General features: G+C 43.5%; 1 protein-coding gene across 1 annotated transcript in view; it reads left to right on the top strand.

Annotated features, from left to right (window-relative positions):
- The first annotated feature begins 1372 nt into the window (after nt 1–1372).
- GNA13 (G protein subunit alpha 13) overlaps nt 1373–20981 on the top strand; it is a 42063-nt gene continuing 22454 nt past the window's right edge. The window contains exons 1-2 of the mRNA XM_082604526.1: nt 1373–1839; nt 4222–4448. Coding sequence (XP_082460652.1) covers nt 1557–1839; nt 4222–4448 — 510 coding nt within the window. The 5' untranslated portion in view covers nt 1373–1556. The remainder of the gene's footprint in view (nt 1840–4221; nt 4449–20981) is intronic.

Below are 20981 nucleotides of genomic sequence, written 5' to 3'. Positions count from 1 at the left end.
CCTGAAGGCATGGCCTAGTGATTCTGACCCTATCAATCCACAGATACTGGAATTGAACCGACCCTACTTTGTATATTGTAGCTTATCCACCCCTGTGGGCTTGGCCAGGACAACAGAAGATAATCCTACTGTAGGTATTGTTTACTGCAGCCAATTTACCGAGTCATGAGGCTCCTCAGCCATTAACCCAACACGGCCAGTAAACTGATTAACACTGATTTTTAAATTTAAACGTGTTCATGAGCCTCTCAGAGTGCTGACCTCCTTCTCACCTCAGTGCCTGACACATAGAAGTTTCTGAGCCCCAGAAGCCCCAGTCAAGGAGCATTAAGGCTGCACTGCCATAAACAGAGACCGACCCAAATGCCTTTTTCCACTTGAAACTAGAATACTAAAAGAGAAGAAGTTGGCTTCCGGGGTCCTTGCGATGCAGTCTCTCTGCCAAGCCAGCTGTCACTTGTCGCTTGTCTCCTGGCAGCCCTTCAGGTGTCCTGGCCTGAATCCTCTATTAAGATAGAAAAAAAGTCCCTCGGCTGGTCATATCCTCTGCAATCTGGCAGGAAACCTAAAATTTGCCGGCTCTTGTCCTCGGTCTGTTTGCTTATCTGCTTCCTTCTAGGGAAGAGCCTGCATCACAGTGTCCGGTGAAGGGGGATTTTCACCATGACCTCACCCTCCGGCAGCTACCGTCCAGATTTCAGCGCGGCAGCTCGGGTGGAAACCCACATCAACGAAACATCAACAATCGCTCCTGGCACATCTCAGAGGAACGGCAAGGTCTGAGAATGACAAAGAGAGCTGCGGGTGGGGCTGGGGGAGGATGGATGACGTCTGGTCACCATTCTGGGCTTGGGAAAGCAGGATGTCAAGGAACCCACTTTAAGAAAATGCACCAAAAACTTCCCAAGCTCGCGCTCGCTGTTTGTATAACTTCGAACCAAAGACTTCGAAATTAGGTGACAGCCGGCGGCGGGGAGGAACCAGGAGTAAGAACGGCGGGAGCGGGGGAACCCAAAGGGCAGCGCCCACGACCTGGTCTCCGGCCTCCCGGGCCATCGGAAGTATTCCTTCTGCACCTAAGTGGGTGCAGCCAATTCAAGGGCAACCGAAAGTCCTGCTCCCCAGGTGCCTGCCCCGGGCGGGGACGCCCGGCCCCGATGGAGGTCACGTGACCACAAGACCCCGCCCAGCCGACACCTCCCCGCGCGCGCCCGGCGGCGGTCGCGGGCTCGCGAGAGAACGTGAGTCTCCGGCCCGGGGCGCGAGTCGGGGGAGCGGCCGCGGCGTGCGCGCGCGCCCCCGGGAGGCTGCGTGCGCGCGCACGCCCCGGGGCCACCGCCCCTCACGGGCCCGCCCTCCTTCCCTCCCTCCCCGGCTAGCCTGGCCCGCCCTGCCCGGCCCGCCCTGCGAGTCAGTCCACTGGCTCCCTCCCTCCCCCAGCGCGCTCGGGCCGCCGCAGCGCTCCGCGCCCTCGAGCCGCCGAGCCGGAGCCGCCCGCCGCCCGCGGAGGAGGCGGAGGAGCCGGAGGGGCCCGCCGAGGCGGCGGCGGCGGCAAGATGGCGGACTTCCTGCCGTCGCGGTCCGTGCTGTCCGTGTGCTTCCCGGGCTGCGTGCTGACGAGCGGCGAGGCCGAGCAGCAGCGCAAGTCCAAGGAGATCGACAAATGCCTGTCGCGGGAGAAGACCTACGTGAAGCGGCTCGTGAAGATCCTGCTGCTGGGCGCGGGCGAGAGCGGCAAGTCCACCTTCCTCAAGCAGATGCGCATCATCCACGGGCAGGACTTCGACCAGCGCGCGCGCGAGGAGTTCCGCCCCACCATCTACAGCAACGTGATCAAAGGTGCCGGGGATCCCGGGCCCGGGGGGCCGGGGGCCGGTGGGTCGTTGGGCCCGGCCTCGGGCCGCGGCGCGGGGCCGGGCACCGCCCTCGTTCGCTCTGTCCCTGGCGAAGGACCGGGCCCGGCGGGCGGGAAGGGGGCGCGGCCCTGGGGAGAGGATGCCCGGGGGCGACCCGTTCCCTCCCTTGCCGCCCGGGCTGGGGGCGCGGCGGGTCCCCCACCCCCAGCCCCGCCGCTGGCCTCGCCCCCTGCGAGAGGGAAGTGAGGCGAGCCGGGTTCCCCGGAGCGTGGGGTGACCTCTCCTGTCCTCCCTCCGGACGAGCCAAACCCAGTCTGTCCATCCTCACCCCACGCCCGGGCGCTGCCCGCCCAGCCTCGCCGCCCCGGGTGGTGGGTGACCCGAGTCACATGGGGTCGGGGCTGCTCCCAACTCCTGAGCCGGGGAGTTCTGGAACCACCGCAGTCAGGAAACTTGTGCCCCAGACCCTGGTTAAGGGCGAAGGGTGACAGCTCTTGGGCCCTTTGGGGCAAGGATATGAAACTTGAGGGTGTCCTATTTACTGTGCTGCTATAAGGAAAGAGTACACCATACAGTCAGCCTAAAAAAGTTAGCGGTGGTTTTTCGCCCCAGTGTCACGGTCGGGCAGGATGTTTGCCTGTAATCACCATGCAGCACGTTCCACTCTCCTTTTGCTTAATAATTGGGGGCGGGAGGGAGGGGGTACCACACTTGTTTCTACTACTTAAATGAAATCGTCTGTTGATACAAAGAATCTTCGGCCTAAATGTGATGCGGAGCCTGTACAGGTTGAGTCAATGAATTAGTGTTGGCTTAGACCATAGGCTCTGCTGCTGTTTGTGGGTATTTTTAAAATTGAGGGTAAGCTTTGTTCTCAGGTGAAAAACACACAAGAATTTTAGTTCTGGGCTTTCAAAGAATTACAGAAGAGGGGATTTTATTTTTGTCATTGGAGCGATAACTAGCACTCATTTTTCTTACTAGCAACTATTTTGTACTTTATAAAAGGCATTTTGGCAGAGTTGAGATACAGAGCCTCGTACTTCAGGTGCATGAGGGTTCTCTGTTGCATCTGGGTAGCAGTTATATAGGAGCTGGGTATAGATTTCAGGCCTTTCCAAGCATCGTTTTTTTTAAGGGTTTTTTTTGTTCAGGAAGTACCTAAGTCAGTCTTTGGTGTCACTTTTTTTCTCCGGGGATTGAGTAGAGGAAAACTGCTTGGGGGGGGGGGCGGGTAAGGATGGGGGAAGGGCACTAGGCCAGGAGCTCGCAGACCACAGCCAGCCCTAGTACTTCTGAAGTTAAACTGTAAAAAGTGGTTGTATTTATCCTCTCTTCAATTAGAACCAAACTAATTAGAACCAAACTAATTAAGGTCTCTTTCAAGGCCGAAGACGGGCTAGCCAATCCTTAACCGAAGGTACCTTTGTATCCCCATGCAGCTGAACGATGCAGCTGAACGGAAGGGATTCTGTCAATGAATAGAGCCAGCAGGTTAACTGATAGTCAGCCAGGTAAACACCTGGTTCTTCATGTGCACGGGCTCCTACGTGTGACCTACTTCGAGCATTGATGATGAGATGCAGTCACTAGCCATCTGCATTTTTTGAGTTGGCGTGATCAGAAAATTGACAGCAAAACGGTTTTTCAGTTGTCCAGACAGATGACCTAGTAGTCCTGTGATTCAGAGGGACTAAAGGTGACAGTCTAGTGTTAGAAATAACGGGTTTCATTTAATCTCTGTGAGTTGAAATCTCAGCTTCTACATCACTTTTGCAGTTGGTCTTCCTCCTTCTAGGGAGGTCTGACTCCATTCTCTGCCTTACACTGACTTGAAGCTTGAGATGGGAGAAGTTTCTGAGCTTTGAATGTGTTCCTGGAAGACTCAGGGTTAAGCAGGGTGCTCAGGGACCAAGCAGATCACAGGGTGATAAGTTTGGTTCTTGTTGTCTCATAAATAAATGTCTCTTTGAGAGACTCATAAAATCTTGCTTGCAGATCTTTCTTCAGAGCCTGGACATCAGGCTATGCAGCATAATTTCTTTTTCCTTTGCTAGTTTTGGTTCTCTTGTGACTGCCTTCTACCCAGGAGTTATTTTATAAATTAGAACATGTTAAAATCCTTTAGGAGGAGCACTTGTGTTAATTGTATTTGCTTTTCAAGGCTCTAATTTTATGACTGAACAACTGTTAGTTTTTTTTTACACTCTGAGAAGTTACTCCTGTTTGTCTTGATGTTGGTCTCCAGTTTTGGAGGCACCAGGCCTGGAGTACTTAAGAAGTTTAAGGAAATAATACTAGAATCAAATCTCTGAGAATATCTAACGACTCCCATCACACTTTTTTTTTGTTTTTTTAAACAAAGGTATGAGGGTGCTGGTAGATGCTCGAGAGAAGCTTCACATCCCTTGGGGGGATAACTCAAACCACCTCAATGGAGACAAGCTGATGGCATTTGATACGCGGACCCCCTTGACGGCCCAGGGAATCGTGGAAACTCGAGTTTTTTTACAGTATCTTCCTGCTATAAGAGCATTATGGGCAGACAGTGGTATACAGAATGCCTATGACCGGCGTCGAGAATTTCAATTGGTAAGAGACTTGGTTTTTTTTAATGTTGTGATTTTATTTTAACGGCATTTATTAACATCTGATTCTAACACACCTTTTTCACTGACTTCCACAATATAATGTATCTATCCAGAATTTTAGCCTCAGAAACTTGGATTGCTCTATATAGATGAGCTTTTTAAACTGAGCAAGATAAAAGTAAGGTAAACCCCATAGGTTTGGTGAAGTTGTTATAATTAGTTGGTCATTTTTCCTTTTTTTTTTTTTTTTTTTTGCGGTACGCGGGCCTCTCACTGTTGTGGCCTCTCCCGTTGCGGAGCACAGGCTCCGGACGCGCAGGCTCAGCGGCCATGGCTCACGGGCCCAGCCGCTTCGCGGCATGTGGGATCTTCCCGGACCGGGGCATGAACCTGTGTCCCCTGCATCGGCAGGCGGACTCTCAACCACTGCGCCACCAGGGAAGCCCCATTTTTCCTTTTTGAAAGTAAGATCATAATGATTTTCTCAGGCACTTTCAAATTATTAATTTTTTTCTCCTTTTGGAAGTAATCTCTCAATTCCAGCAACAATATTGATCTTTCTAAAAACTGACCTTTTACTCTTGGATTAAGAGTTCAGTAACCTGATTGTTCAAATGTGCTCTTTATCTTTAGTCTTTAGAGGTATTTATTTCATGATTCAGATTAATGTAATCTATAAAGAGGTTAAAGTCCTTAATAATGTTAAACAGTCATGCTTTTTGTATATTTGCATGCTGTGTTTTTTTTAAGGCTTCTAAGCACGTTTTACAAAATGTTCCTTCTTAAAAAACAAAAATAATCTGTTATTTTTTTATACCTCTGTTTCACGTGGGAAGCACCTAGAATTTATTTTACATTTATTATATCTACTTTATCTTAAACGAGACTCCCATAAGACTTTGTAGCTATTACACAACATTGAAGAGAGAGTGGAAAAGGATCTGATCTAGGTTAAAGATACAAAAATAATGATTGAAATAGATTTTTTTAATCAAGTGTTTTGTAATTTAATTGTGAATGCTTTGATTGTATTCGGGGTTTTATTTGCCAAAGACCGGAAGGATCCCAGGAATGATAGCCATCTCGACTGTATGCAATTTGGAGGGAGTTCAGATCTGAAGTGTTTTACTGTAATGGGATCAAAATAAAGTGACAGTTAAAAGTAAAACTGCTTAGAAAGTTGTTTGATGATGTCACTGGCATTAAAGCAATTCACATTTCTGGGTGTGGCTGCAAAATGATGTGCAGCCAGCAGTCCTTGCTGTTACAGTTTGTACTCAGCAGCAGTCTTTGCAATTAAAAGTTCTAGAAAAGTGTTCACGTTGGCTCTTGATAAAACCGAGACCTGAATCTTTACTTTCTCTGAATTATGGCCCTGGTGTGTAACATACAGCCTAGCACTTGATTATGTATTGTCTGGTATAGTTCTCTTCTTTAGTGTGTGTATCTTGTTTGTTAATTTATCCATTAATGAGAGGCAAGGGCAATCTCACATAATCGTTAAAATTGAGTAGCTGGCAGCATTATATGTTGAAAATTATGAATTAACTTGACAAGTGACCTCCATCCAATTCTCAGACTTGAGCTTAATTTTTGTCTTCCACACACCCCTTCTCATCTCCCTTTACCCTCCCTCCTGTTTTTAAGTGCTGCTTATTCTCTTCTAAATTCATTTTCTCAACAAACCACACTTTTCACTATGAATTTTCTCAGGATGTTTGTTATTCGTCCTTCCAGGTCAGGGAAAAAGCATCCATCTGTAATAGCACACACTACATATTGATTCAGTGAATAAACAAACGGCTGTACTGTAAAGTTCTCTGTGGGAAAGTTCCATAAGTCCATTTAATTGAGGTTGGACCTCACTGACACTTACTGAACTTGAACGTTCACATCGTATAGTCTCATGGCCATCGTTGTTGAGAAGGCATTCCTGAGGATTTATTCGCCATTAAGAACGAATGGGTAAAACCACTCAGGCTGAGGGCCTGCAGGTTCTTGACTGGAGCCAGCTGATGCTTTCAGAGCAGAGAAGGCCTCACAGACAAGGAGAGACGAGTTCCAGAAATACTTCTTTTCTGATGAAAAGTAGAGACCCAGGGAAAGAGGAGCAGGGAGAGATCTAGTTTTAACTCCTGGAGGACAGGGATTTTTTTTTCCCGTGTGTCTCCTCGGCATTGCTCATGGTATACCTGGCACAGGTAGTAGGTGCTCAGTGGCTGGATCAATGGCTCTCAGACTTCGGGATGCTCCGTGGTGCTTGGCGTGCTGTTGACCCTGGGAAGGCACTTTGCCTACTTTAACTTTTCCTCGGAGTCCTCTTTGCTTCCTTCTCCCACCCACACACATAAAGCCCCGAGTCCTGTCTCTTCTGCCCCCAAAAGTCTCTTGCATCAGTCCCTCCTTTCCACCTTTCCATGTCCTGATACCTCCTGCTTGGACTCCCAGGTGGTCTTGTCCAGACACGGCCAGGTCTGCTCAGAAAGCTCTGCTTGTTCTCCACAGCTTCTGGAACAGAGTGCAACCTCTCGGTGTGAGTCCGGACTCTAACTGGCTTGCCTAGGATTCCACTGTCATTAGACCACATCACATACCCTATGACCTCTCAAATCCCACGTGCCCTGGGCTTCTGCATCCGTGGCCGTCTTCACAGAGTCCCTCTGCCCGGGTTCTTCAGGCCCGTATCTGGTTACTAGGTCTCCCCTTCACTTAGAACAGCGCCAACCAGATTTTAATGTGACTGCATGTGGTCCATGGGCCCCTTGCAGCAAATTCAGCTGGAATCATTGCTTAACCGGAACAGAACAGTTTCCTCAACTCCCTTCCTTGCCTGGGGAGCCTGGGAGGAGCCCCGTGGTCTGTATCTGTGGCAGGCCGCAGGCCGTGGGGTGGGTTTGCTCCGGGGCCGCCGTGCTGCCGGGCCCGACCTCTCTTGCGGGGAGCCTTCCCTGGTCCTCCCGCTGGACAGGGATGCCTTTCCTTAGCCTGCCTGCCTGCCTGTGTGCCGACCCCCATCTAGTGCCTCACCTGGTGTTCCAGCTCTTTGGTTTGTGTTTGCTTCTCCCTCTAAAGCAGAGTCTCCTTGGGTGTGCCTTTTTTTGGTCTTTTTCTCTCTCATTAGCATAGGGCCTGACACATTTTATTTCCTCATTTTTTTAGACGATCTGAATTATAATATTCTTCTAGAAAAAAAGAAACAGTCCTCATTTTTTTCCTGGGAAACGTGAGTGTTCCTGTATGCTAGTTAGTTAATTTTCCAGGAGATGGGAAGTTCTTGTATTACAGAATCAATTTTTCTTTTTTGTTATGTTTAACAATATAGTATATTCTTGAATCTTGGATAGAAAAAGTAGTCATCGGGGAAATGAGAGGAGTTAGCAGATAAAATAAGAAAAATTAGCCTTTTTGGTTTCAACTAACGCTTGATTGTTAAATTTATTAATGCAAATTTAAATGCAAAAAATGGGGGCAGTTTTTAAGCCTCCCTACGGCTTTTTTGCTTAAGATGAATGACCGCCCTTTAATCAATTTTTGGGACGAGGGTAGGGTAGTGATATCACAGCTTTGGTTTTTAGTTTTTAGCAGGCCGTTCGTTTGTTAGTAATAACTTTGGGTGCAAACATGAATGTTTTCTTTCCCTAGTTCCCAAAGGCAAACATTTCCTTTTCTGGTTAGTCTCATTGTGGGTAAGCTAAATAGCTTACTGTGGAAAAAGAAAAGTCTAAAGATTCAAGTTGTTGTTACAGCTTATGGTGCCTTTCTCGTTCGTATAAGCTAGCACACTGAGGACAGTATATCCTAAGAAGTGGTCTCTTCTAGGGCTCAATTAAATGTTTGTAATGCTCTGCCTTGGCTGTACATTCACCATACCCTGCCACTGTACTGAGGAGATACCCTCTCTTTAGAAAAACTCACGTGACTGTAACTAGGGAATTTGCTAACTTAGAGGACTAAAGAGATGGCTGGGAAGCGATGCAACTGGGGACATGTAGTAGGAGTCACTGCCAGTTAGATTGTTCTGGACTGTGTAACAGAGTTACTTATTCAGGAATGCAAGCAGAATGCATAGACCTGGTTACACAGGACAAGAAAGTGTGCGACCCTGGGAGGAGCACTGCTGCGTTCTGTACATACTGTAACGTTGTCAGCATTAATACAACTTCCTGTGATGACCAGGCTTTTTGCAATTCCTGCGACTGAAACCATTTTCTTTGTTATCGTGGTACCTTGGGTTAGACTTAATTTTTCTTACTCAAGTAGTACAGTTTGTGCTTGAGGATAGTTACACTTCTCCAAGCTGATGAGCTAGTTTTTTCATTAAGACAGCCCTTCCCTCAGTCTGTGTAACAAAGTAACCATTTAGCCTCATGCAGTGGCCTGTAAAAAGGAGCTGATCCCTCAGTAAAATAGGAACTTCCCTTTGGGCTGAGAGATTTGCTTCTTTGTTTGCACTGCAGTATGGATTTGAAATACTATAGAGATAGAGGCATTTGTTTGTTCTTTAACACTAGAAAGGATTTGCTTTAAAGGGTGAATTACTACTTTCAGTTGTAAACTATTTTCAGTTTTCCGTTGGAGAAGGGTTTTGTCCATTTTCTTTATGAATAAAATCAAAGAAAGACTTTGACTTCAAGTTGCTAAAAACCTCCTGATTCTAGGCTTAGGGTGAAATATTTCAGCCTATATAACAAGGATTATATGTTACATTAGGAATTGTAGAGATTTTTAAATTTAGGTCTATAGAATTTGTTTTTGGTAAACTTGATCCAGTGTCAAAATGGTTATATGTTATCCAAGCCTTGGAAACCCAGAGCTGTACTACTGTTTACATTGAAAACAAAGAGGTTGTTCTGGCATGTGCTTATAGTTTTAATATAACTTTGTGAGATTTTGTGTGTGTGTGCATGTGTGTAACACATATACATGCACACCTAAGTAGATCTCTTGATTTGTTATATCAAGTTGATGTGTTCATGTTTACATGATTTTATTTTTGGTAGAAACTTGACTAGCTGTGGGATATCCGAACTCTGGGTGCTGAAGAGGGATTGTAAAATACTGTGCTGCCTTTTTTTTTTTTTTAATTTATGGCTGCATCAGGTCTTTTTCGTTGCTGCGCACGGGCTTTCTCTAGTTGTGGTGAGCGGGGGCTACTCTTCATTGCTGTGCACAGGCTTCTGACTGCGGTGGCTTCTCTTGTTGCGGAGCACAGGCTCAGTAGTTGTGGCGCACAGGCTTAGTTGCTCTGTGGCATGTGGGATCTTCCCAGATCAGGGCTCGAACCTGTGTTCCCTGCATTGGCAGGCAGATTCTTAACCACTGCACCATCAGGGAAGTCCTTGTGCTGCTTTTTATATTACCTTTTATTGCTCTCTTTACTAGAGCGTGGACCTAACTCAGGAGAGAGACTTGTGAGCTTGCTTTTAGGAAAAGCATAATGGCCCAAGGACTTCGTGCGTTGCATAGTCCCTGTTCATCTTCCACAGATAAGCAGCAGCCCAACCAATTTGCCGAATCTTGTCATATTAGCCCCAAACGGGTGCCAGCTTCTTTCTCCAGAAAATTACTTCAAGTGCTGATAATTAATTACATCACTTTTTAATACCTTATGTTTTACAAAAATTGCTTTGTACTTTTCGGAGTACATTAATTATTTCTACCACATACACTGTCATTTAATCCTTAAGTAAAAGAAAACAAATGGAATGTGGACTGTTGTCCTCATTTCACAGATTAAAAAATTCAGAGGCAGGGAGGTTCCTTCAGCTCACAGAGGTAGTAAACGACAGGATAGACCCTGGAGCCTCCGCCTGCTGACTGCCTGTCCACAGGGTCCCATTTCGCAAGCCCTCCAGGGCTCTTTCCTCTTCTGAGCAACACCCTGCCCTGGTAGTTAACACTCCCCTGGTGAAGTTCTAGCGTGTCATTTTAAATACATGTAAGGGTTTCTTCCAAATACATAGCACTGCACCAGTACGCACACAGTTGTTTTTAATATTCTGAACTTTCCATAGTTTCCTTGTGCCATTCCTTTTTTACTTTATGAACTTAGATTATAGTTACAATGGTAATGGTAATAATCTTAAATGTAATGGCAAATTTACTAAGTTAGAGAGATACAGTTTATCCTAGTCACCATGCATTAGGGTGAAGGCTGTTTGAATGTTCACCTCCTTGAAAACTAACTACTAGCGACCCTCAATTGATGTTTCATCAGTGAACATGGTTTTTAATGTACCCTGAAACATAGAAGTTTAATGGCAACCAGTTATCTGAAAAGCAGCCATATATTTTTTGTAGGAAAGTGATGTTTTGAAATGGGCACGTATCTGGTATACAGTTGCCCAGATTTGTTCTTGGTTTGGAGGAGATATCAGAGCACTCTTATTGTTATTTTTATGAATTCCTTTGCAGTGTTTCTCATGTAGTTGTCACATATATTTCATTCTGCTTATGAGCATTCCAGATTGTAGTTTGTTGCAAGTTTTTGTTCCAGTTAGAAAGTACCTATTTCTGGAAATTAACAGTGATTTTTATATCCTTTTTTGAAAGTATTTTGTTTTTTTTCTAGCTGTATGATACAATTCACTTCAGTCTTTGTTGTGAACATTTTTTTTTTTATGAGATGCCTTTTTTTAAGAGATTTTGTTACATCCACATTAGCAGAGCATTATTAGAATGAGCTGATAGGGATCAAGGAAATAGTTTTGTTTTGAAAACTGGACTTTAGTGGCCTTGGCTACATTTACCAGTCTCTTTCAGCGATGGTAGTTGTTTATCTTAATCTTTAAAATTTAATCTCTCTTCTTTTGGCAAAATGAATAAAAAAGATTTTTTAAATCACTGCAGTGGGTGAACTTTTTCATACATAGCTAGTCTACAACAGAAGCAGAATACTTTAGTAGAATTACCCTTCTCTGATTTATTTTGGTTTTTGGTCTAAGTCATAAGATTTGTATACTTGGTTTTGCTACATGGAACTTTACTTTGTATCTTCCAAACAAATTAGAAAATAACCATGTTCAAATCTATTCATTTATTTTCCATATTGTAAAACATTATTACAGATGGTTTTAACCTGGGGACCTTAAAATGTGACGTGGTTTTCTGCTGTGCTGTGCGATAAAGTGGAACTAGGTGGCCAGAAAGAACTCCTGTCGGTTCTGCCTCTCAGTGTGTGAGACTGAGCGAGTCCTCCAGGCTCTCTTTCTCTTTCTGCAACTGTGAAATGGGGATGATTCAACTGCCATTGTTAGTCGTTGTAGGGATTACATGAGGTAATCCATGTAAAGCCTTTGACACAGTGCCGGACACACATTAATCATTTTATTATCGTTAGCCATTAACAGGCCTAGTATATGCCATATCCATGAGCCGTAAGTAGTTTCCTAAGAGATAGAGTGCTGTAAACTTTGATTTGATTAACTCTGTGAACTTGATTTCCCATATAAAAATCCTGAATTGTAAACAGTGCAGAATATGACTTACAGTCTCAGACCATTTGGCATCTCTAATGAAGGCAACACTAAAGAGAGGTTTGAGGTTTTCATTGCTACGTCAGTTCTTGTTTCCTTTCCAACGTCACTGTGCTTTGTTTCCAGATCGAAAATTCGTGATGTGGCTCTTCATTTCTTCATAGTACCTTTTTAACATTTTGTGAAAATGGGGATGATATGTTCTCAACTTTTAACATTAGACACATTAACCCCAAGTATCCCACCCAGCGTGACGCCCATTTGAAAGTCTTCTCTCTACTTATTTTATATTGACTGTTTTTCTCGTACATAAATTACCATACTGACCCAGATTAGCTAATTTTACCCTTACCTTTCACTATATTGACTGTATAGTTTCCATTTCCTTGACAAATATACAAACTTTTTTAAAATGTTGCTTAATCTGTCTTCCTGACAGCTTTAGCAATGTCAGTTCAGAAAGCCCTTTGCTTATGTATTTATTTTAAACAAAAAACATTTTATAAATGACAGGTCTATATCTTTATGGTTAATCCTTGTATATATTTGTAAATGATTTTTAAAACACAATTCTAAGGAATCAAATGTAATAATGACAATTAAAATGCTTTGAAAATAAGGCGTGTATAGATGTATGGTGAAACTCAACCAGTACTGATCTTTCCCATTTGCACTGTGAGATTTCTAGCCAGAAGTATTTAATTTGGAGAACGTGCTCCTGAGACGCTTCAGATGTGTGGTCTGAATTAGCCAAAGTTGTCTTACTGCCAGCGGTGTCGTGAGGTCACTGCAGCGTGGGCGCAGGTGCTCTGTGACTCTCGCCAAATGTGCCGCTTTCTGTCTTTCCCTCTCCCTGCTAGGCTGTTTCTGGCGCCCCTCCCCCTGCACACATGTATCCTCTTTCCCTTTTTGCCGTTTCCTGTGCCTGTGGCCTGGCAGGGGTGTTGTGAGGACTCACGTTGGGGAGGGTATTTGGGCTTCTTTTCCAACCTAAAAAATTCCTTATATTCATAAAATACTGAATCATTTTTTTTAAGATTTCATGTTACCTTTTGTGAGATTTTAGAACTACTGACCATTTTGTTAAAAAAAAAAACCAACTGAAAACATTAGTCTAAAAGAATAATGGAGCAAAATAAACAAATTTCAATTTTGCTCCCCTAAAGAAAACGAAATTTTAATTTTGCCATTTAAAAACAATGCTAGCCAGCAAACAAAACTCTTGTATTATCACCGCCGTCCCCCAAAATAACCCAGTGTCTTTGGGTTCTTCCAACCAGTGCAGCTACATTTAGCCTGTTAATAGGACATTTCTCTTCTTCCTTCCAGAAAGGTTAAACAAGAAGTGCTGGGATAAAGAGTACTGTCATGGGGGTGAGAGGCTTTCGCTTTCCTTTTCAATATCTTGGTTACCATTTTGTGATCCCTGGGTAATCTTTTAAAAATTATTTTCCTGTTAGATGGAATGAACTTCCTCAATAGAAATTGTATAGAGAATCTGTCCTCTTATATCATGTGGCTTGCATTTAGGCTTCACGCTGTGTAGTGTGGTGGTTTCCATTTATTGATATTAAGTAAAAGAAAAACTCACAGAAGCCGCTGGCAGTGAGCAGTGGCACTAGCTTCTCCAGGTCGCTAGCGAGTTGCTCACAAGGGGTTTCCTGGCCAGCTTGGCTCCGCGAGGCCTCACAGATGACAGGATGCACACACGTGTACTTCAGACAGGTAAACTTGTCTGCTATTCAAATGTCCGATGGTCTCTTAAAATTCATTTTTAGTGATTTTTTAAAACCTAAATAATTAAGTGCTTCATATTCACAAAGCTGCAAATAACATATATTCTAGTTGAAATATTTTTAAAAGAGTGATGTGATTTAGCCTACTGAGTTAAAATATTGCAGTACAAATGATTTCCCATTTTTAACTGGTACAGACTTGCCACATTTGCAGTAAAACTGCCTTTATTAGCTACAGCTTCAAAAATGATGGGGGGGGGCCTCCCTGGTGGCGCAGTGGTTGGGAGTCCGCCTGCCGGTGCAGGGGATGCGGGTTCGTGCCCCGGTCTGGGAGGATCCCATATGCCGCGGAGCGGCTGGGCCCGTGAGCCATGGCCGCGGAGCCTGCGCGTCCGGAGCCTGTGCTCCGCAACGGGGGAGGCCACAACAGTGAGAGGCCCGCATACCGCAAAAAAAAAAAAAAAAGAAAGAAAAAAAAAAAATGATGGGGGGGCTTCCCTGGTGGCGCAGTGGTTGGGAGTCCGCCTGCCGATGCAGGGGACACGGGTTCGTGCCCCAGTCCGGGAAGATCCCATATGCCGCGGAGCGGCTGGGCCCGTGAGCCATGGCCGCTGAGCCTGCACGTCCGGGGCCTGTGCTCCGCAACGGGAGAGGCCACAACAGTGAGAAGCCCGCGTACCGCAAAAAAAAAAAAAAAAAAATGATGGGGACGTTGATGTGTCATATAGACTATATACATTTCAACTCTAGGCTAGGGTAAGGAGAATTATACTTAACTTTTTTCTTGACTTTTTAAACTGTTATGATCAAATGCTGCAATCAATTTTAAGACGGCATTACAATCTAGTAAGAAGCCAAGCTTCCCATCTCTTGTATTTTGCACATTTGGCCTTAATGTAAGATAGCTTTCTTTTGAAAAAGGTGCTTTATTTAAAAAAAAATTCATTCTGTAGAACTTTATTCTTTTGAAAGGAATATATATACATATCCATTTGATATTTTTATATGTAACTGTATTTTATACTATGTGCAGGTATTAAGGTTTAGGGCATTACTTCAGCAGTATCTGTTTTCCATCGTGATAACATGAATTCTTTTCTTCTCAAATGTGAAAACTGAAGAGCAAGTGCAAAAGAACAAGAAGGCCTTGGATAGCACATTGCAGGAGACGTATTCCTCTTTAACAAGAGTTAAAACTTAGTGAAATCATGGTACCTGGCAGCTTTCAGCAGCTGTTCAGGGACATGTTACCGGCCACCTGTTAATGAGTCAGGTGCTCTTCTGCAGGCTGGGTACTTGCTAGCGAACCACATGAGAGTAATCTTTGTTCCGGTTGATCTTGGATGCAAACAAGTAGATAAACCCACCTGTGATAAATGCTCTGGAGGAGAAGAAGAGGAAGCAACGAGAGAGCAAGAGGGCAGTCAGAAGAGGTGACATTGAAGTTGAGACCCCAGGAACGGGAAGGGGTCGGCCAGGCCAGGAGAGGGGAGAGTTGGACAGGCGGAAGGAGCGCCGTGTGTGCAGGGCCTGCAGTGGGCCAGGGCTTGCCTGAGCGCGGGAATCCAATCCGAGGGAAGGGAGGAGAGCCTTTGGGCTGTCCTGGGGGCCGAGCAGCCCCAGGGCTGGGAGGCTTCTGCAGAAGGAGCCCTCCTTGTCACGTGGTCGCCGTGGAGACGCATCAGGGTCACTTGGTAGGGGAGTCACGGGGCTGCCGATGGTTTGACTGAGGGGAGGGAGAAAAGCGTGAGTAAAGAGTGACTTGGATTTCTGGTTTGACAACCAGGTGGGCAGTGATGCTTCTTGCTGAAATGAAAAGACCGTGTGAGAAGGAAATCTGAGGGGAAAGAGTAAGGCTTTAGTTTGGGTTTATTAGGTTTTGAGCTCTCTGAGACATACAGGAGGAATCAAGTAGACAGTTGGATATATACGCCTGGAATCTAGAACAGAGCTTTGTGCTAGAGGGAGAAATTTCAGAGCTGTTTGTATTCAGATGATATTTAAAGTCTTTAGAATGCGTACAGTTACTCAGGGAAAGGGTGTAAAATAAATTAGGGCTCAGGAAAGAGTCTTAAGGAACCTTCAAACTATTTGGGACCGTTCAGAGGAGGAGATGCTAGCAGAGATGGCCAGAAAGGTAGAAGACGTTCAGGAACATGTAATGCCGTGGGGGCCAGGAAAGGGTTTTAAAGAAGAATAAATGCTCAGGAGCGCCACGTGCCACTGAGAGGTCTCCTGAGGTGAAGACAGGTGTGTCCATTGATTCTGGACAACAGGAAGGTTACTGCTGACTGTGGCAGGTGATGTGAGGGAGAGGAGGTGAGGAAGTGGAGAAGGTGCTCTTGAAATCAAGCTGACTGTTCTCATTTCCCTTTTGCAGTACTTTCAACCCACCTGACGTACTAGGTTGGGTTTTTTCAAGCCTTTTTAAAGTTTAAGAGTATATTGTATTTATATTAACCAATTTCTTTGAATCTCACTCTCAGAAGAAGAGTTAATATCAGTTAATGATAGTGTTAATTAATCTTTTGGGCCAGGCAAACAAATAATGTTTCCTTGAGACCATTGCTTATGAAGTGAGGGCAGTAACTCAGCAGCGATGCCACATGGCGCTCGTTTGCTCCTTCCCTCCTTCAGCAAGTGTGTGTTGAGTATCTGCCCACACCGTGTTCTGGGATGAGTAGGCCCTGGGACTCAGGAGCTGCCTGGCTGGCCTGCCTTCACGGAGGCTCTCGATCCAGTGAGGAGCGGATAAGTCACCCAGCGGTGGCTGCAAATGATACAATAAATGGTGTAGAGTGCTGCATTTGTAGCCTCTCTTCCAAGAGTGTGCAGAATCAGCAAGTGTTTACTGACTGAGAAGAGGCCTAGGAGGGCAGGTAGGCCAGTTCGCTTCGTTTTGTACATAAAACCCGGGTCCATCGAGGTTAAGGTCGTAGCTAGTTTGGGTGTGAGAGTCATAATTACTGCTGTGCTTCCCTGTGTCCCTTAATAACACACTTAACCCCGTAGTGACTTAGAAACAGGAATTGATACTCCAGCACACGTTACGAGCTGTTACCCACATTCATCAACATGTAAAACATTCACAGGCTGCATGTCTTTGCTGTCTGACCTGATTGATCGGAGGTGAGGGGTGGCGTGCGGAGCTTCTCTGCTGCCAAGAGTTTGGGGTGATGGCTTGAACGTGAAATCCATCAATGTCTGGGTTTTCCTGTCACCTGCTGTGTGATCTTAGGCATAGAATTACTTTGTTAATGAACGTGGATTATTGCGTAACGTTTGAGTTGTGGGGATTTCAAGATGCATTGCAGCACATCAGCCCAGAGCAGAGCTTTCCATCTGGTGTCCGCTCACAGGGACTTCTGGGTGTTAAAAGGTGCTTGTATGAGCCCCTCTATTTAGATAGCAGGGGAATTGAAACTATATTTGGGAAGTGATGTCTTATGTTGGAAAACTGCACATGCTTTTTTTTTTTTAACAATTGAGGTCATTTCTTTTAGAATTCGAGACATTTCTTTATATGCTGTTGGGATTGTGTATGATTGACCCTTTTCAAAAAAGTATTTTAACTTTGAGGAATTTTTCAGGGTTCAAAACTCTAAGCTTTTTAGTGCTATCATTATGTGAAAACTGAAAAACAGGGAAGTTGTTTTTGTTTTTTGACTTGAAATAGGCTCCAGAATCTAAATTAGCTTTTTTTTTTTAATTTAGATTTTAAAACGTGTATGCCCATTGTAGAATATCATCTAGTTAGCCACCATACCTCCACCCCAAGACATCTGTGTTGACAATTGGGTGTATTTTCTTCCAGTATTTGAATACAATATTGGCTGTTGAGTTAAACTTTTCTGTAGTTTCTGTACAATTTTATATCCTGTTAATTTAATGTTGTGCCATTAGCGCTCTTGGAGGAGGTGATTTTTCTCAGAGGACTGGTAAGGCATTCTTCTAGAAATGGATGTGAGTTTTTGACTTATATGGAAAATTCTTTCATATATATGTATTTATGAAAAGTAGGGTGGTAAATAGTAACATGGAATAAATAATTCGGTAAATCATACCACGTTGCTGCCGTAGTAATGCCGTAGTGAGCAGCATCACACACCATGTCAGAGCTAGCCCGCCTCTGCAGTGTTAAGCTCCTTCCTCACACTTAAACTGTGTATTTAATTTTTCAGGGAATAAGATTTTATAAAGAAATGCTGACTGCCACTCTGAAACCTGTATTTTAAAGGAGGGGCTGTAATTCTTACATAGGGTCTTGAAAATAATTGATACTTTAAGATAACAAAGTTGAACATCATATAAGTGTAAGACATAAGCACCTATAAATGCTTATTAGACACATGGCCGAACTCTTTCTTCTGTCTCTTCAGGGTGAAGCATTTTAATAAAATAAAGGCCTTCTTTTTTGTGACATCTGTAGTAGAATTATTAAACTGCACTTACCTTTTGTGTTATATGTCAAGTGGAGTTTGGTGGGACTGCAGGAGTCCTCTTAGAAAACTAAGGTCATTAGCTTTAAATCATTTTGGTGATAAGTCTAATTAGAAAACTTGATACAAAAAAAGAATTTATTAATTTGTGAGCAGTGGCAAGAAAACGGCTATTTACAAAATAAAGTGTTAACTTCTTTCCAAAAATTTCTTATTACTAATATTGTGCACTAGTTTGTTTTTATAGCTCATATGCAAGAAAAATCTGAAACTAACTGTTCAGAGGTATTCTTTCTGAAATTCTGTTTAGGCTATTATAAACTATCTTAGTTTGGAGAGGTATTTAATTTGAAAAATCTTTTCAAATGTTTGGATGGTTTTTAGCGTAACTAATTTTGGCTCTTTCGGGAGCTTTGAGTGATGTACGTAGAAAACGCCAGCAAGAAATTTGAAAGTGCATTCAGTTGGAGTCTACTTCATTTTGACCTATCTACAGAGCAAAAGAAAATAGCCTGTATTTCTTTGAATATAAGTAAATACTGTCTTTCTCCTTGTGAACCAAAGAACAGGCATGAGTGGTAGTACTTTCTGCTTCGGCGATAAAGATGACAGTATCCCCCTATTAAACATGTGCTGTGTGTCACTTCAGTACCTTACAGTGTTTTTGTCCAGAGAAAAATGAATAGAGAAAGTCATTAAAAAAAAAAAAAAAAAAGGTAGGTCATCTCAAAGATAAGAACTAGTAAAATGGGTCCTTTGTGAAGACCAGGCAAAACAAGAATGTTGGAAGGGCAGGTGAATGAAAGCAGAAGTGAAGCTGTTCATGGCGCGAGCCTGAGCACCAGGAGCAGAGTTTCCTGCCCACCCTGTGTGTGGAGCTCGCCAGCCTCTCCACTGTATTTTATTTTGAAATAAAAACTAAGGAGGAAAAAAGACCCAGAACCCATCCAGTAAGAAGTAATAGCTTCTGTCTTTATTACTAGCCACATCCTTATTGAAATGAGTCTTGATTCATTAACCAGCTTTGACCTCAAATGTTTCCATTTTGTACCTTACTTATACTTGGCATTTAATTTTTGCTGTAAACCTTATATATAAGTAAATGCTAGATGCAAAGGCTTATATTACACAGAGTCTATTCATAGAATATTTAAAGCCTCCTTATTTAGATGTGGCTTCACCAGGATATTTGCAGGGCTGAAATTACAAGTGTATACAAAATATGAATTATTGATTAAAAAACAACCGTACTTCTAGGTCACCTTTAAAGGCAAGTTAATTAGTTTCCTATTGAATAGATGTTCTCCAAATATATGCATAGTGAAGCCTGCCTAATGAATATTCAGAGAACGTTTCTACATGGCTTAGTTTTGGGATTATAAGACTGATGAAAATTAAAGGCATGTTATAGGTATACAAAAACCTTACGACGGCAATCAAGGCAGCACCATATGGCAGTTCAGTTCACAGTTGTAATCAGTTTAAGGAGTAAACAGAGATTTGTAATTTTATGTCTTGATTCTTGGAATATTCCAAACTTGCAAATGGAAGGACTTAATGTGCATGGCAAGGGTGTGAACCACTTTAAACGGTTGGATTTAGCTATTTTAGAACACAAACCTCTGTTTTGTAATTTACTAGTACTTCAGGAAGTGTTTGCTGTTTGTAGAACTTGGCTAGTGGTTGCTTCTCTATATAAAGAGAAACTGGATATTAACTTCGAGTTATGCCATCATTTTCAGAATCACATGTATACTTAGATTTCAAAAGAAAATTTCTCACTGCTTAATTGTCTTGGTAATATAGATTTTCTTTGAATTTTAATATTTCTTGTGCTCTCAAGAAATATGTTTACTCTTAAAAAACTATTTTAGGTAATGCTAATCTCATAACTAAAAGGGCCTCCACACATAAAAACGGGATGCTTTTTTAAAATTATTTTTGGCTGCGTTGGGTCTTCGTTGCTGCGCGTGGGCTTTCTCTAGTTGCGGCGAGTGGGGTCTAGTCTTCGTTGCGCCGCGCAGGCTTCTCATTGCGGTGGCTTCTCTTGTTGCGGAGCACGGGCTCTAGGTGTGCAGCCTTCTGTAGTTGTGACTCGCGGGCTCTAGAGCGCAGGCTCAGTAGTTGTGGTGCACGGGCTTAGTTGCTCCGCAGCATATGGGATCTTCCCAGACCAGGGCTTGAACCAGTGTCCCCTGCATTGGCAGGTGGATTCTTAACCACTGTGCCACCAGGGATGCCCGGGATGCTTTTTAATTCACTTATTTTTTTCTAATTGACTTATTTTTTCACAGTGAATTTTCTGCCATTTATAGACATACCTAATCAGCCTGCAATTAAATTCCAGACATTTTACAAGATTAAGCAACAGTAGTTCATTTTAGTAGCAAACTGAAATCCACTGCATTACTTATAGTTTGCATTTGATTGAATTTTGTTACCTCTTTTTTCATTCCAAAGTGTAATTTTCACCTGTTTACCAGGTGAAAAGATAGTGCTCCTTATGTGCTCCTTATTAAACACTTCGCATTGCTTTATTTACCTGTCATGCAAAGTTTTGGTGTCTGTTGCCGAAGCAAATTAATTTTATGAGTTTAATTGAGGTTTTAAGTTCCTCAGGGTCCTATTGCTAAAATATAAGTGGCAGTTCTAATACCTGTTCTCATTTATGCTTTTTATAGCTGCTTAACAGTGTTACAGCTAGAGTACCAGGTTCATTAATTTTTAACCACAGAAATCTCTGGGAGTTAAGCTTTGAAGGCTGTGGACTGTGTTGGACATTTGAAAATGGGCTCTAGGATATGGAGAGAAAGGCTGCTAGAACTGTAGTAACACAGGAAATAAAGTGCGTCTGAATCACCAAATGAGTTTTTAAAAAAGAGAA

Source organism: Mesoplodon mirus (genome assembly GCF_964341445.2).
Source record: "Mesoplodon mirus genome assembly, chromosome: 18".
Lineage (NCBI taxonomy): Eukaryota > Metazoa > Chordata > Mammalia > Artiodactyla > Ziphiidae > Mesoplodon > Mesoplodon mirus.
Note: the sequence above shows the minus strand (reverse complement) of the source record. Positions and strands in the feature narration are given on the sequence as shown.